The following is a 14,781-nucleotide window of genomic DNA, read 5'->3' on the forward strand; positions in this document are numbered from 1 at the left end:
TAAGACAGTATAGTTTTTATGCATTGCTTTATTTGACATGTTTTTGTTTGGTTGTTTTTCAGTTTTGTTTTTTATTCTTTAAATAAAAAAAAAAATCAGAAAAATACAAAAACAATGTGTTTTTGTGTACATTGGTACTTATGTACCTTGAATGGCCAACGAAACAAAGTTTTCTAAACTTTGTATCTCTTGTTGCTTAGATGAACATTTCTATGCACAACTAAGCAAGTGAGCTTGTGGCTCGTATTTGTGATGAGTAAGATTAAATTATCTCTTTTACTTAACACTCGTATCACTCATATCTCTATGCACAATCATAATTTCTATTGATACATATTTTTCATGTGTTCAATATGACCGAAATGTAAGAAAAAAGAAACAGAGTGGAAGATAATGATAATAAGTTTGACAAAGCCTACAAAATAATCCAAAAAGAAACAATTCTCAGAAAATCATGGTTTGAAAAGCCAAGTCAAGTCGATATCTTTTTCAGGCACCTTGACCTCTAGATTGGTAAGAATTTCCTTGATAGGTTCCCAAAACTTAGCCCTCTCTTTATCACATATCACAAGCTTCAATTGCTGAAGATTTGTAGTTGATGGTGGCAACTCATTACGCAAGCTCAAGCACCCTTTCATGTGGATCTCCCCTAATTTACATTACTCACCAATCTCTTTTGGCAAGTGTTTAATGCTTAGGCAATTAGATATGTCAAGAAGTCTTAACTTTTTAAGGCTTCAGATAGATTCTGGCAACTCAGATAAATCAGTACAGGACTTAAGCCTGAGCACTTCTAAATTCACTAGCTTTCCAATCTCTTTGGGAAGTGTAGATAATTGATGGCAATTGGTGATAATGAGTTTTTTTAGGAGGATAACATCACACAGCACTGCAGGCAATTCCACAAGATCTTTGCAATAGTCAATGTTTATCTCCATTAGATTTGGCAATGCATATGAAGCTTGGATGGTACAATTTTCAAAAGCCTGACCAATATTACACATGAACAAGGATATTTTCTTCAAACTCTTCAACAGTACAGGGGCCTTGCAAAGGGAAGGGATTGAAACCTTCTCCAATCTGATTGTCTTTAAATTGGGTAGAGACATGAGTGGTTGAAAATTTCTTAATTCAGTAGGAAAGAAACCATAATTAGTGGCTATCAAAACCTTGAGATTATCCATTTTATCCACAAACTCAGGTAAACTGTAATTCTCTATCTAGAAGTTCAGAACTAGAACCTCAACTTTGGGTGCTTGAATGTTGCACCAAGTTGTCAAGAACGATTCATCTGCAAAAAAGTATTATATACGATGTGAGATGGCACTCAACATTTATTGTCTGCACTCGTGTTTATGCGTGTGAGTGATAGAGGGAAACATGAACAAGCCAGATGAGATTGATAACAAGCGGGCATTGATGGGTTGCTGATCCTGTTCTGTGCACCAACTTGGTAGAGAGTTTCCACTTATGTCCATAATCAATCTTTGCCTTTGTCCTTCTGGCCCCTGCGGCTTTCAAATATAGCTAGCTCTCTAAGAAGATCATGCTGTGAGACATAGTCTTCATTATAATAATTGTTGATCTCACTGGCATCTTTCCTGGTGAATGGCCAAAAATTAGGAGTTAGAAGATTCAAATTCTTTCTTCAAATGCAAAAAGTTTATCTCAACTAATCTACAATAAACTATTATTTCCATAAGAAGCAAATTAAGTAATAAGACATTAAAATAAGTTGTGCCTTAGGCCGTGCACGCTACAATAATATTAGACCATCAAAATTAAGAGTCAGCATCCTTATCATCACAAGTTTAGCCAAATTCCTGGTGGTGAGTTCATATAAATTGGCAATGGCATCAATGCCATCTTCATCAAGTTTATATAATTCTGCCCACATATCAATGGGAGCAAGAATAGGTATCCTTTGGTCTTCATGAAATGCACCAAGATCCATGAAACACTCTTTGAGAACGACTTCATGATCTGAAAATTCTAGGCTTTTGTGGAGACATTCAAGCAGATCAGAACTATAATTGAAAAATAGAATGACCGTTAGAAAATTTCCTAGCTGTACTTTACCAAGCCTCTACAGGCATCCCACAGAGTGATCTGCCATTCACTCTGAGGGCTAGTGGGAACCCCCCAGAGCCTCTCACTATCTGCAATTTAAGGAAGCAAATAAAATCCGTTTTATTTTGGAGGGTACAGGGTCAATATAAGCCAATGCTAAAGTTATTAAAAGTTTAAAGCCACATTAATTGTTTGAAAATATGATAACGAAGTTGTAGGACTTTGGGGACAATGGATTTAAAACAAAACAAGCAAGCTCAAATTTAAGTATAAGCATGAAAGCGTGATTTTGGCACATACATATGGTATTATGTAATAAGCAGGACCAAAACTAGAAATTGTTTTATATGTAATATACATTAGTACTTGCCCAATGGAGAAAATTATAAACAAAATTAAGCATCCATATATATATATATATATATATATATATATCACAGATTGACGAAGCACCTTTTCGATAACTTCAACTGGAATGTGAGAACTCCCATCTTGCAGTTATGCAGAGTGACGAAGCAGAGTCATTGCATCTTCATCAGTTAATGGTTTTAAGTTATACGTAAAGCTAAATCCTGGAAATGTAGTTCTTGAGGTCACCAGAATATTGAAATTTGGCACATTTAACTTTAATTTGTCAAGACGGAATTCAATCCAGAACACACATCATCCAAGATCAATAATATAGGAATTGATCCAATTTGTGTCATCAGTTCCCGTAGCTGGTTGATTGCATTTCATCACGTTGGAACTCAGGAGCCTGACCACTTATATGATGAAATAGTCTTTGCACAATGATCATCAGATTGAGAGTTTTGGAAATGGTGACAAAAAAAATTTTGTCCTTAAATTTGCCTATCCAAAAGCAATCTAGTTAGAAAATAGCCAACAAGCTAGGCACATTACATTTGTTATAACACTGGAAACAGAAGACATAGATAATCATGGTGAAGTCATATGAGGGAATACACAAATTTCAATCTTTGCAAAGGTTGAGAATCGTGCGAAAGAGTATTCCTTGAGAAAAACCTCCAATTATTTAGAAATGAGAATTTTTATTTATTTTAAATATACATTGTCTTTGTTACTACTATTCTATGGTAATAAATCCAAAGGATGAAATATGCCAAAAACACTGCTAGATTGTTAAAAGAGCTAAAACAATATAACGAAGATAATTAGCAACTGCCTATCATATCTTACCTTTTTTAGAACCAGGCAAAAACAAAGTTCTTTGAGAAGTGCCACCAAGTATCAAGAAAAGAGTTTTTTTTTTTTTGGTTACTGTCTTTGTTACCACTCTTTTAGGGCAATAAATCCAAAAGATGAAATGTGCCAAAAACAATGCTTCACTGTTGAAATGGCTAAAACAAATAATGAACAAAAGTAGTATCCGCCTGTCATATTTTATCTGAGGAGACAGATATATTTCGAACTGCAGTTCAATTTCACTTTCAGAAATTTAAACAATGCAATCCCATTCATTCCATATACAATCATGCATATAATATTCAAGCAAAATTTCAATTCTATTCAACAACGAACTTCTCTATGTACTTTGTTTGTGGGCCCCACCATTTTACAAAGACCAAACCTGTACTTTCAGTTCAAGCAACATAGTTGATAGTCCTACTAGTATAAGAATAGGGTTAGGGTTGCCTCTCTATAAATATGCTTTTTGTACAATTTGGCAGTGAAATTATTCAATTCAGTTTTGCTCTATTCTTATGGTACCTAAGGGTTTACTTTTGATATAAAGGATGCACATACTAGAACCATATATAACTTAAAAGAGTATTCAAACAATATTTCCTAATGCACTTGCCAATAATAAATTAAAATTTCACACACACAAAGGAGAGATTACAGACATTTAATTTGCTCATCCTGGCAAAGCATTTCCACCACTGTGGTCTTCCCACATTCACCAGGAGCAGTCAGTACAAGCTGCTGCTGCTGCTTCTCCTTCAACAGCTGCATCTTCAACACATTCAGAGGCTCACCCAGCCCAACAGTAAAATCCGGGGTTCCAGGAACAGAGCAAGACAACCCATGTATCTTCATGATGGATGACTTCTTTTCCTCCCGAATAGTTTTCAACTCCTCCAAAATCTGCAAAAGATCCCTTCTGTTCTGTGCTTGCATATGAACTTTACAGAACCTGACGATGGCCTTATCCAAATCGGTAAGTGTTTTTCCACATAAAAGGCTTGGAAAGGGAAGTTCCAATCTTGGATTTCTGAGCAAGTGCGAATGAGATTCTCAGCATCCTCCATATCTTTGATCAAGCTCTTTGTTTCCTCTTCTGGTCGATTAAGTTCTAGGTTTAATCGTCTTATCTCTTCAACCACTGGTGCTAAAAGATCTAGATTGGATTTGAAACTTATAAGAATAGATTTGAACATAATGACTTTGCTTCCCACATTATTTAACTGTGTCATACAACGCTGCAAATGTCTTTCCAAACACTGCTCAACACTGCTCCTAGAGCAGCCCGTCCAACAATTGCTGCTGCCAAGCCTGCCATATGATAAAAGAAAAAACAAAAACCAAGGACTCTGGATACGATCAAAGAAAAGAAACCAAAGATGACACAACAATTTAGATGTCTGACTCTTCTCTTTCTCTCTCCTGATCAGTTTCCTTATGCTGATAAGGAAACGAGACAGAGAATTAACGTAAAGCCATTTGAGATGAAAGGAGAATATATACGTTTCAATCCTGGAAAACAATCAAAAGAGCTTTGAGAAAGCTCCTGCACACAGAAGCTCAAAAGAGCTTCTAAGTCTAACAAACTAAGTCCTAGACCAGCTAATGAGTTCTAACTACAATGGCAATTCCTCCTATGATACCCTAGTCTATTTGGATTAAATTAAAGTGTGTGGGCGTATGTTCAGTCTGATATTAGGTATGTACTGGCCACTAGGTCGAAGAGGGCTATAAACGATTATAATGTCTTAATTGTAACGTTTTTTTTTTTTTTTTTTTGGAGAAGGGTCTTAATTGTAACTTGATTAGTTCTTTGGAGAGATAATGCAGATATGGCTAAAGTTTTTCTCACAATCTATACTATACCTCAAAATGACTAGTCAAATATAATGCAAATATGATGAGCCCATTCTTGGGATATTAGGGAAAATAGAAGTTAGAGGCACCCTCCTCTAGCCAAACATGAAACTCATTTACTCTACCAGCCCAGTCTGGCAACTGAGTTGCCACTCTATATCTCTATTACATTTTGTTACAAGCATAGTTGACAGACCCTCCCATTAAGCAAATTTTATTTTTTATTATTATGTTTTTTTAATATTATTTATTTGGTGGTGGTGGCCCTGGTGGAGGAGAATTATGGTAAAGGAATCATGGGTATTAAAATAGTGTTTCTCATTTCATTTCCACTTTAAGAAGAAGAATTTGATGAATTCATCTTAAATATTCATCAAAATCGTTCTAAGGAGAGAACGATAAAAAGAAAAGAAAAAAAACCAGTCAAGAATTACATCTGGGCATTTTGAACTTTGTGTTTCTCAAAATCACGTGTATTTTGATTTTGCTAACCTGTAATAGAAGATTTGAAGCTTTGTCAATGGCCAAGGATGATATGAAAGAAACTCTGAGATTTGTGTGTTTGTGTGTGTGTGTGTTTTTTTTTTTTTTTAGAGACAATGCAAATGAAGCTGTGTGGAATCTGGGGAAGAGGATGGCCCCACATGAGATAGAGGAAGATGTTGAAAATTTTGGGTTTTGTTTTAATTATTTTGAGGAAGGAGTCTTTTAACTTTATTCCACCTAAGCAATTAGTATGTAGTTGTCACATGCAGCAAGATTCTGTTAAATATAACAGCAAAAATAACACCGGGGTGTAAAGTGTGATAAGTGTTATAGTTTAAAGTGCAAAGTAGGGATGACAATTTAGATCCGGCCCGCAGATACCCGGCCCGGCCCAACCCTAATGGGCCGGATTTTACCCGGCCCGATAAAGAATAGGGTCGGGTATGGGTTTTTAAAAAAAAACCCGAAGCGGGTTCGGGTCGGGTCCGGGTTTTATAAAAAAATCTGAAACCCGACTCGAAACCCGCGCCGGATAAAAACCCGGTTATGGAGGATAAGACATTTTGTAAGAATTTCTTAGTCTTTTCATTTGTTAGTTGGAGGATAAGACATTTTGTAATTTCTTAGACTTGTGGGATTTATTTTGTAGCTTTTTAAGTGATTTGTTGATTTAAAATCTTAGTTGTGATTTATTGATTTATGATTAACTTATAATTTGGTTTGATTTGGTTGCCCTATAATGTGGCCTAAATGCCAAATTTTGGCATTTGGGCCATGTTAAATGGCTTAAATAGGCTTGAATCTAGGGAAAAAATTTAATGGGCTTAAAAAAAAAAATTGTTGGGCTAAATTTGGGCCCAAGAAGATAAACGGAGCCCGCGGGGCCCGTGGGGCGCCAGCGGGCGTGTATGGGCCCCGGGAAAAAAACCCGATTAATAATCGGGCCAGGTCCGGGTTCCGGGTCTTGGCCCACGGGTCGGGTCCGGGTATGCAAAAACTCGGCCCGAACCCGACCTGTTGCCATTCCTAGTGCAAAGTGTGCAATCAGATAATTTAGGGTGCAAAGTATAATCTAGTGCATAGTTGAGGTGGTAAAGTGTAATTTTTTCAGGATATTACGAGTCTGTTTAGATACCGTTTATTTTTGTTGAAAATTAAAAACAATAAAAAAATAATAATTAAAAAGTTACTTTTCACAAAATTTTTACTATTCAGATTCCTAAATGCACTGTTCATGGACAATGAACAATGCAAAAGGCACTCAGCTAAAAAAAAAAACACAAAACACAAAACGTGGCCTCAGATGCACTACCCAAACAACACTACATACATCAACTTGAAGGTTTTAAAATAAGCATTTGAATATTGAAATTTCCATGTGATTTTTTTTAACATCCACTCCTTCAATAGATTGGTTCAGTTTCTACGGAAAATACTGACACCATCGTAGCCTAAGTAATTAAAAAACCCACAAACCCTAGTGGATAATTTCCCAGTCTCGCCTTTCTTCTTTCATTATTCTCTGGGCCAATGTTTCTCAAAACCATGTTGTGATAGCTCACAAATAAAAAACCTCATTTACACGAACAACAACTGCACCAGATGGGCCTCTATCTTCACCAGTCAACACTTTATATGGTTATTCCAACTGCTTTGGATAAGAACTTGTGACCTCTATCCAGCACAATTAGCACGTCATGAAAATTACAAATTCTAGATTTGTTTACAGATTTGGAGGGGAAGGATTAGATTTACTCATTTTGACAAAGTAAGGACCTAAATTGACAAAAGTTATATACTAATTCAATAATTTATATCCATACCTTAAAGACTAATTGAAGCTTAACATTTTTATTGTTGCTACGTTATTGTTGAGCTATATCAACGGCCATATGTCATCATCTTTTTTTCCAATTTTTCCTCTAATTTTTTTACACAATTAAATAAACAAATTATTAATATTAAAACAGCTAAAATTACAATTCTTAAAATCCATGTCAGTTACTTTACCTTTACATATACATACAACTATTCAGTTACTTTTGATATTTAAAGTTTTAAACTCATTAAAATTAAAACACTAATGATAAAGAACTATCATCAAGAGCAGACATCATAAGTTGAAACTCTCTAAAAAAAAAATAAATAAATAAATTAAAAAAACCTACAAATAGAAATACAATTACAATTACAATTGCTTATATACATAAGGTTATGGCAGGAATTTGCTTTATAGAATATAACCACTACCCTATCAACTAACATATCAACGCTCCCATGTAGTATTCCGTTAGTTTGGTAAATTAAATTGTCAAAATCACAAAAAAAGGAGAAGAAAAAAAATCATATTTCAGCTTAAGCTTAAAATTGAAATGAGCTTAAAATTCCTTTAATCCTTTCCCCAATTTGTTAAACTCATTTCCATTCTACCTCCCTAATTTAAGTTCTTTATTTTTGTATTGAAAACACTACTATAGACAATTATACATAGCATAAACCATAAGATTTGCTAAAAGTTACTATAAATATATATTTTGGTCCCTGAAATATGTTTTTTTTTATCGTAGCTGGTGATTTACTAAAAGAAATACCAAATAGTGTTCATATATATACTACAGTATTTGCTAAAAATTGATTCTTATACAAGATGCTTGGTCCACTTTGTTTATAAATTATATTCCAAGACTTTATTATACATGCAACCCATTTATAAAATATTCATAGTAATACAAAGTTATAAATGTAGACTGCCACTTTGTAGATTACTACATCTTAATCCTTGAGTACCCGGTTTAATCCGTTAAGTTATTTATCATATATTTATGAAATCCAATTTCATAAATATATACTTTAGTAACTATTTACTAAAGTAGTTAGGCCTAACATTCCAAATAACAAACCCATTAAACTTATCTCAAGGGAATATTTTGTATATTTGTTAAGAGACTATGAATTTCATCTTGAGAATATATGTTCTATCAACACTAAATGTGGTTGCCCAACATACTGAGGTTTTGACCGTAACTTTAGATCTCACTCTTGATATATCAAAATAATCTACATTTCATAATCACGTCTATTATTCTCTTAGGATTAAGAATTCATGTAAATATAAGTCGTGAGATTTATTATTCAATTGACAGTCGTTAAGAGAATAATAAATCTCACAACGGTCCAGTTCAATATGTCTTAACTCTTAAAACATATCAGCATACCAACTAGAAGTCTTCACTTTCATGATCAAGACAAATCATCTTAGTTGATATGTTATAGTCTTCGCAGATGAAATGCCCAATTTCATCACCAATTACGAACTACAATTCTGAGTTTACAAAGAACTTGTGATTTATATCTTCTGTGACTTTTCACATAATGTTACCATTATTTTAGATTATAATAAAACAACTTTATTAATATAATATTAAGTCATGCATATAGCATCATACAATAGGATTTAAGAGCACTAATCCTAACAGATAATTGCTCTTTATCATCAAATTAAGACCCTAATCTTAAGATACCATATGTTGAGCTAATTGTAACCCACAGAAATTGAATGTTTAATTCAGTGAAAATAATTAAATATTTTTCAATTTACTTGCATAATAAGCTCATATTCATAACTATATTATTTTTATTAATTTGTAGTTTATCTTTTTCTAATGAGATGTCATGTAATTAAAGTTAATTCTCAAAATATTATAACATATAGTAATGAGTACTAAACAGTAAACATAGGTCATAAGTCACTAGCATCATCACACGCGCTTCGCGCGTGCGATGATGCTTTCTTTTAGCAAAACAAAAAATTTTATTTTTTTATTTTATAAATAAGTAGATAAAGTAGATAAAGTAATTTGAAAATTAACAAGAGAGTGATCCTATTTCTTAGGTTATATTTTAGTGGGAATTAGAGTTGCAGTTTTACAAGATTATCTTTTAATTTTATCTCTACTTAAACATAGGAGTGTAGAGGCATTTTTGAACTAAAAAAAGAGGAATTCAGACAGGGAAAGCCTCTTAAATAATAGTATATGTAAGTGCACACTTGCACCTGGACCCAAAGACACTTACGGGCTCAGGCCCAATGAGCCTTAAACAATGAAATTTGTAGAGTGTGGGCTTGAAATCTAAGTTAGAGGTACTGAGAATTGAATAGCAGGCTAGAGTGTGCAAACACTTGTCAATAACAAATGATAATCGCAAATAGACCTCCTCGGACACAAGCCGAGGACTACCTCAGTATTATTTCTCTTCTTTCTTAAAGATTACAATTCCTCATCTTTTTCTCAGTTACTACTCCCTTCTTTTGGCCTTCACGCCCCTTTAAATACTTCTTTTTCTAATGCTTTATCCACGTGTTGCTCAAATTCCCTCTCCCTTAGTGCCTTTGAATAGTAACCAGAAGTTTTAGTTCTACTGTTCAGGGGTCACTTCCCCATTAATGCGGCCAGGGAGGTAGGTGCAGAGTCTTTAATGTGGAGGAGGCAGCCTTTGCTCATGATATTTTCCTAACAACTGGTATGTCTACAACATTCAGGAGTTCCCCCTTTTAACCAATAGCCTTTCCAGAGTTGTGCCTTGACCTTCATAGGGAAGCTCCGAGTTCTCTTGGGTCCGTCCGAGGAGCAACTTACTCTCGGACATGTCCTCGGACCCTCGGCGTATGAGCCGATTCGCAGTACCAATAAATCCTTAGCTCAAGAACAGATCGGCCCTCCTTACTAGAGCCCAAAGGCCCAAATGCCTGCTTGGGTCCTTTTACTCCCCACAGTATAGATAACATAATTTCTTGCATGAGATAATTTATTACAAAATGTTTTCAAAAGCATAAGCAATTGCACAGGATATCTTAAAAAAGAGCATTCAAAGAAGACCAGCAGACTAATGAAAGGAGAGGTTATTCTAGAACTCGCTTGCCCTTGTCTTTATGCAGTGAAGCAAGTCATAAACCACATCATTAATGATTCTCATTTGAACAAGCCCAAGAGGATATACTGATTAGGCCAAGAAATTTCAATGGACACAAGACAGTAGTATACAGTTAATCTGGTTACAGAAACTCTTGGAGAATGACGAAAGGCGAAGAGCTAGTAGTTCAAACAGAGGGAGTTCAAAGCAGCTCTGGCATGGGATTTGGGAGGCTGAATTATTTCCTATGAGATCTAGCAAAAATGCATTGCCCCTGGTTGGATGAGAAACCAAAGGAGGTTGAATTCTTTGCATTATTGTTGAATGAATCCTCAAGGAGGCAAAGTTGGGTGGATTTATCATTCACAATGTTAGAGGCAATCAGACCCTTCTTCGCTGGAAAACCTTGCAGCAGATAGTTTAGAAGAGTTCAAGAAAAATCAGCCTGTTCAGTTAAGCCCTCCAAGATCGAGCATCCTTCGAGGTGGCAAGCACCCGAACCAAGCTAGTACAAAATAAATTTTAAGCTTACTGTTACAGACTCTTTATATAATGAAAACAAAGGTCAGCGCTAAAGTAAAAACTGAACACTGCACCGAACGTGGTTTGATAGTAGTTCTTATCCAAGCACCTAGAGAGGAGCGGTTTGAGCAATAACTTTAATAAAGCCTGTGTGTTACACATGATATTATCCATTACCGTTACATGATGTGAGGTCGATAAGTCCACACTGAATATCCTTTTTTAATTTTTTTTATACAGAAAAAAAAGGATAAAAAAAAGTAATAGCATTAATGGCTATTTAACAAACTTCAGTTAAACGACCTGGAGCTTTGCGTTTATCAAAGACATAAGTAAAACGACATATAACATATCACGCATGTATAGTCAAGAATTTAAATCCAATCTCAACGTTCACTTTCTCCATCATAGTATTACAATTCAGGGGGTCTCTGCCATTTTTCACTTCTTTGAATATGTATGCCACTCGTGGGACACGCATATAAGCTTTTGATGAATTTTCTAGAGAACAATCTTTATTTCTAAACCTAGTCAACTAGTCCAAATCAAATTCTTTTATTTGGTGAATAATAGAGGTTTGAATGTCCTTTTAAAGTGGAAAAGAAGGCCAAAGTGAAGAGGAGGAAGAAATAGCCCATCTTACCAAAACTGATGCTTTGACTTTAATAGCTGGGGGACTAAATGGTTCATAAATGTACAGTTAAATTTCCTCCTCTTTTTTTTTTTTTTTGGTTAATACGTGACTAGTCTCATCACAGGAGTGAATCCTCATTCTTTTTATTTATTTATTTTTTCTGTCAATATTAATTTTATTGTATATTTTTAAGACAAATTTTTATGCTAATAAGAAAATTCATAAGTATGATATAGAAAATTATAGTTTAAAACTTCAAATGTGCAAAACAAAATTACATCCGTCTAAATATGGATTTGAACTACATCTACTTGAATTATCTCCTTTCTAAATATCTCGCTCTCTCTCTCTCTTTCTTTGTAGTTTGAACTGAAACCAGCCCACACAACCACACTTTCATCCACTGGCAACACTTCTAGATAAAAGTTGTCTCATTCACACCAGCCCTTTTGAAAAACAAAAGCTTAGACAGACTCGGCCCCCTTTTTCTTGGATTGTTCAAACCGAAATTCATACAGAGTGTGGACTTGAGTCAACAATCTTGTCTAAGCTAATGATGGTGTGGCTCAATTATAACCATTAACCGAAGTAAGTCACCCAGGACACTGTTTGGTCAGAATTTCTGTAATAAATATCGGCTCCACCGAAAGTGAATGACCTTGATTTTGATTACTTTTTGACAAATTGGAACCACCCCACATGCATGTTTATCAACCCTTTTCTTTCATTCTTGTTTTGATCTTAGTTCAGTTGAATTTCACTGTAATGGTGTGAATTGAAAGAACTTTGAGGCTCGTGTTCTGTTTGTACTATTTTGGGATTTTTCTCATTATATTTGCTATTCACTTTACATTAGATAATATGTTAGTAGTATTTTAGTTTATAGAATTCCTCTTCGGAAAAATCTCTTAAAGCCTATTGTTAATCTGAGAACATGGCTACTGACAAACCTTCCCGTAGAAGTCATAAACTATGCTATGCTGTAATAGCAATTTTCTTTGTTATCATTGTCATTGTTATCATAACCTTGTTCTTTACCATCTTCAAGCCTAAAGACCCCAAAATTTCCCTCTACCCTGAAGGCATAAAAAACATTGACTTCTCGTCCTTAACACCTAATGTCACATTGTCATTAGGCACTGTTCTTGCAATTGAGAACCCAAACTATGGAAGCTTCAAGTACAAAAACACCACATCTTATGTTACATATCATGGGGACATTGTGGGTGAAGCTCCAATTGAGCAAAGATATGTGCCTGCACGCCGCAAGCTTAACATTACAACTTCTGTGGAGCTTATGGCTGGTAAATTGCTAATCAATCCCCATTTATTATCTGATTTTTTTGGTGGGAGCTTGAATTTGACTTCAACAGCTGTGTTTCCTGGGAAAGTGATAGTGCTAAACATCTTCAAGTTCCATGCCACCGTTTATAACAGTTGTAATATATCTGTTTTTATTAGTCCTCAGAAAGTAGAGTCCATGTGCAAGACCAAACTCAAGTTATAATTTTTGTTGTTATTCGTTCATTTCCCTGCATATTTCCTTATCATCGTGTAATCACATAAAAAATAAGTAAATAAAATGGAAATCCAAGGAACTCATCATGGTCTCTCTCAATCAAACTCCTACATCATCTAAAAGAAAGTTTCCCATCTGACTTATCCAAGCATGAAAGATTATGGGAAAAATTTGCTTAATAGTACTTTTAAAAAAACAAATTGGGTGAATAGCATACGTTTGAAGTCATTTAATTTGTTAGACTGTTTTTGAAAGTCGAGTTTCGCAAACTCGACTTCCAAAAGCAGTCTAACCAACTATATAACTTCTTTCATGTATTGCTTTCCTAAATTTTTTCTAAAAACATACTATTTGGCAAATTTTGCCAAAGATTATGAGTTTTTCATTTTTATTTTTTTTAATATGAATTCTCTTTTATGAACTTAAAATCATTATCATTGTTTGCTCAAAAAAAAAATCATTATCATTGTATATATAAAAGGAAGAACCTCATGTTTTGGCAATACAAAAAACTTGTCCTACATTAGCATTTTTAAACCATTGCTATAGCCTGTATTTGTTTAGAAAAAATACCCTATAACAGTGGTTTAAAAAGTGCTAGGATAGGGTTTCAAAACCGTCGGTACTTATACTGGCAATTTTAAAAACACCGGTGTAGGTCTTTCAAACCTATTGTCACACTCATTGCACAGCGCTACAAAGCGGCAGGAAAAAAAAGTGACAGGATAGGGCATTTGGACTATACCAGTACTTTTTGGGGCTATCCTAGTGGTTTAAAAATACCTAGATAGCCCCAGTTTTTTGTAGTGTGGAGCCTAAGATTCTACCATATAGCACGTTTTTAAAGAATTCATTTATTTAACCTTCCACCCCTCTTGTAATTATAAATTAGCACCATGTGTCATTCTTTTTTGAAAGGAAAATAATAGGGACCAAATATGAGCATGTTAAAGCAGTTATTGGTATATTGCTGGTAACAAAAAACTTACTGACTTATCTTTCTACACTCTCTTCCTCCTCTCTGATGGTATCTCACCATTGACATTGGCTTTGCATCCTCTTGCATTGTGCCCTTCCCTTTGACATCTCCCACACTTGATGGGCATGTTTGCTCTAGACACTCTATAAGAGTTCCTTGGCTCATATCATCCCCCTTCCCTTTTATGGGTGGCCTGCCTAGTGGCTTATAGATAGTAGGTGCAACAGGAGCAGGTTTTGGCCACTTGAAATCCACTTAGACTGGCCAAGCATGGGAGGTATGGGTGTCATGTATGCCTCCACATAAGCATCTTTGTAGTAGCATGGATGGGTGTAATTCTCTAATTTCTCACAATTCATAAAAATGGCTGCAACTCCATGCATGTAGGGGATTCTTGTCAAGTCCCAGACTCTACAACTGCATGTCTTCCTTACCAAGTCCACCACATGCCTATACCTCTCATTGTCAACTTCATACACAAACCTCCTAGATGGCATTGCATAGAAGCCCTTAGACTCTACTTTCAACTTCTCTAGCCTATCTTATATGTTTGGAAACAACTTGCCACCATACTTTTCTATGCCAATCCTTTTTATG

General features: G+C 35.0%; 1 protein-coding gene and 1 pseudogene across 1 annotated transcript; one reads left to right on the forward strand and one right to left on the reverse strand.

The window, feature by feature from the left end:
* Positions 1-452: 452 nt before the first annotated feature.
* LOC142635864 (putative disease resistance protein At5g66900) lies at positions 453-4,594 on the reverse strand (annotated as a pseudogene).
* An 8,026-nt stretch (positions 4,595-12,620) lies between these two features.
* Positions 12,621-13,193, forward strand: LOC142635865 (late embryogenesis abundant protein At1g64065-like). The gene has a single exon (XM_075809926.1). The coding sequence runs from the start codon at positions 12,621-12,623 to the stop codon at positions 13,191-13,193; it is 573 nt and encodes a 190-aa protein (XP_075666041.1).
* The last annotated feature ends 1,588 nt before the right edge of the window (positions 13,194-14,781 follow it).

This window comes from Castanea sativa, chromosome 5 (genome assembly GCF_040712315.1).
Source record: "Castanea sativa cultivar Marrone di Chiusa Pesio chromosome 5, ASM4071231v1".
NCBI classification, from domain to species: Eukaryota; Viridiplantae; Streptophyta; class Magnoliopsida; order Fagales; family Fagaceae; genus Castanea; species Castanea sativa.

Coding starts and splice junctions, on each gene's coding strand:
- LOC142635865 (XM_075809926.1), top strand. CDS start 12,621: ATGGCTACTGACAAACCTTCCCGTAGAAGTCATAAACTATGCTATGCT.